The sequence below is a fragment of the Austrofundulus limnaeus genome, unplaced genomic scaffold (genome assembly GCF_001266775.1).
Source record: "Austrofundulus limnaeus strain Quisiro unplaced genomic scaffold, Austrofundulus_limnaeus-1.0 Scaffold2338, whole genome shotgun sequence".
NCBI classification, from domain to species: domain Eukaryota; kingdom Metazoa; phylum Chordata; class Actinopteri; order Cyprinodontiformes; family Rivulidae; genus Austrofundulus; species Austrofundulus limnaeus.
Genome location: NW_013954740.1, coordinates 2,224 through 3,632, shown reverse-complemented (window position 1 = coordinate 3,632; position 1,409 = coordinate 2,224). Strand labels below are relative to the sequence as shown.

Here is a 1,409-nt window from a genome sequence, read left to right as displayed (position 1 = left end):
GGGTGGATATAGCTCGCTAGCAGCCTCGCACCGAGGACCTATCCACGTCATCATTTACCCAGAATGCTTTGTGTGCAAATAAAATGGCACCGTCTGTGTTAAAATATATTTTAAAAAATGATCAAAACTAAACAGCCTACAGTATTTTTACAGTCTTTATTTTACATGTCCTGATGCATCTCATTAATCCAGGTAAAACTCAGCTTTATAAGCTCCGCCTCCGCCTATTTTCTTTTTGATATTTGTTTTACAGTTAAAATAAATGTTTATTAGATAAAGCCTAATGTTACAACTAATCCTGGATCCCTTTAAGGAAGCGCTACATAAGGTCAAGCTATTTACCAGTTTTAGCTAAAGAGAATCTAAAGACAGGAAGTGGAGACTGTGGATCTAAAAGATTTACCAGCTAAATAAATCTGTTGATCCTTCAGTTAAAGGTCTGAGTGAGTCCAGGTCTAGAGACTGGCTGGTCCGGTCCAGATCAGGGGTTCCAGATGTGCTGTGAAGCTGTTTGTTGCTGCAGGTCTCATCAGCCGGTACCCGGAGGAGGACCTGGACTCGTTCCCTCTGCCCGAGTCGGTGCCGGTGTTCTGTCTGCCGATGGGCGTCAGCGTGGAGAGCTGGCCCCTCAACACCAAGTACCAGCTGCCCGTCTTCTCCACCTTCGTCCTGACGTCCGCCTCCGGGGACAAGGTGGGCGGGGCCAACATCTGTCTGCACTTTGGGATTGAGTGAGACAAGAATCAGCAGACTGCAGCTACTGAAGAGGGGGTTCATTTAAATTAATCAGACGGCCTGAACAACCACCAGACCTTTGTTATTTAAAACCTTTGAAATGTAAAATCTTAAAAAGCAGATTAGGTTTCAGCTTTAACTGGTCCGACAGGTTTTAGCTGTTTTCTGTTTGAAAGCTTGTGTTGTTTAACAGGAAATGTAAACGCTGAGCTGTGTCTCAGAACATGACGGCTGCCTCCTCCTGCAGGTTTACGGAGCTGCCATCCAGTTCTACGAGTCCTTCTGCAGGGACCTCCTGACGGAGCGGCAGAGCATCCAGCTGGGTCTGCTCAGCGTGGTGGACAGGCGTCCCATCAGCAGCCGAAGCCTCCACGTCAAGAAGAGCATCTGTGTCCTGTCCCACTGGCCCTTCTTCACCGTCTTCCAGAAGTTCCTGACCTTCGTCTACAGATACTCCATCTCTGGACCTCACATCCTGCCGCTCGAGAAGTCTGTGTTCTGCTTCCTCCAGCTCCTTTAGCTGTTTTTATATCCAAACCTTCAGCTCATTCAGGAGAACTGATTTCAGCTCTCGTTGAACTGAATTCAGCTCTAGTTCAGCTGATTTCAGCTCTAGTTCAGCTGATTTCAGCTCTAGTTCAGCTGATTTCAGCTCTAGTTCAGCTGATTTCAGC

At 47.1% G+C, this 1,409-nt stretch overlaps 1 protein-coding gene across 1 annotated transcript in view; it reads left to right on the top strand.

Moving 5' to 3' along the window:
• LOC106510820 (DENN domain-containing protein 4B) overlaps nucleotides 1-1,409 on the top strand; it is a gene marked incomplete at its 3' end in the record, with an annotated part of 13,469 nt that overhangs the window by 10,511 nt on the left and 1,549 nt on the right. Inside the window, 2 exon segments of the mRNA XM_013999545.1 lie at nucleotides 524-693; nucleotides 983-1,224. Coding sequence (XP_013854999.1) covers nucleotides 524-693; nucleotides 983-1,224 — 412 coding nt within the window.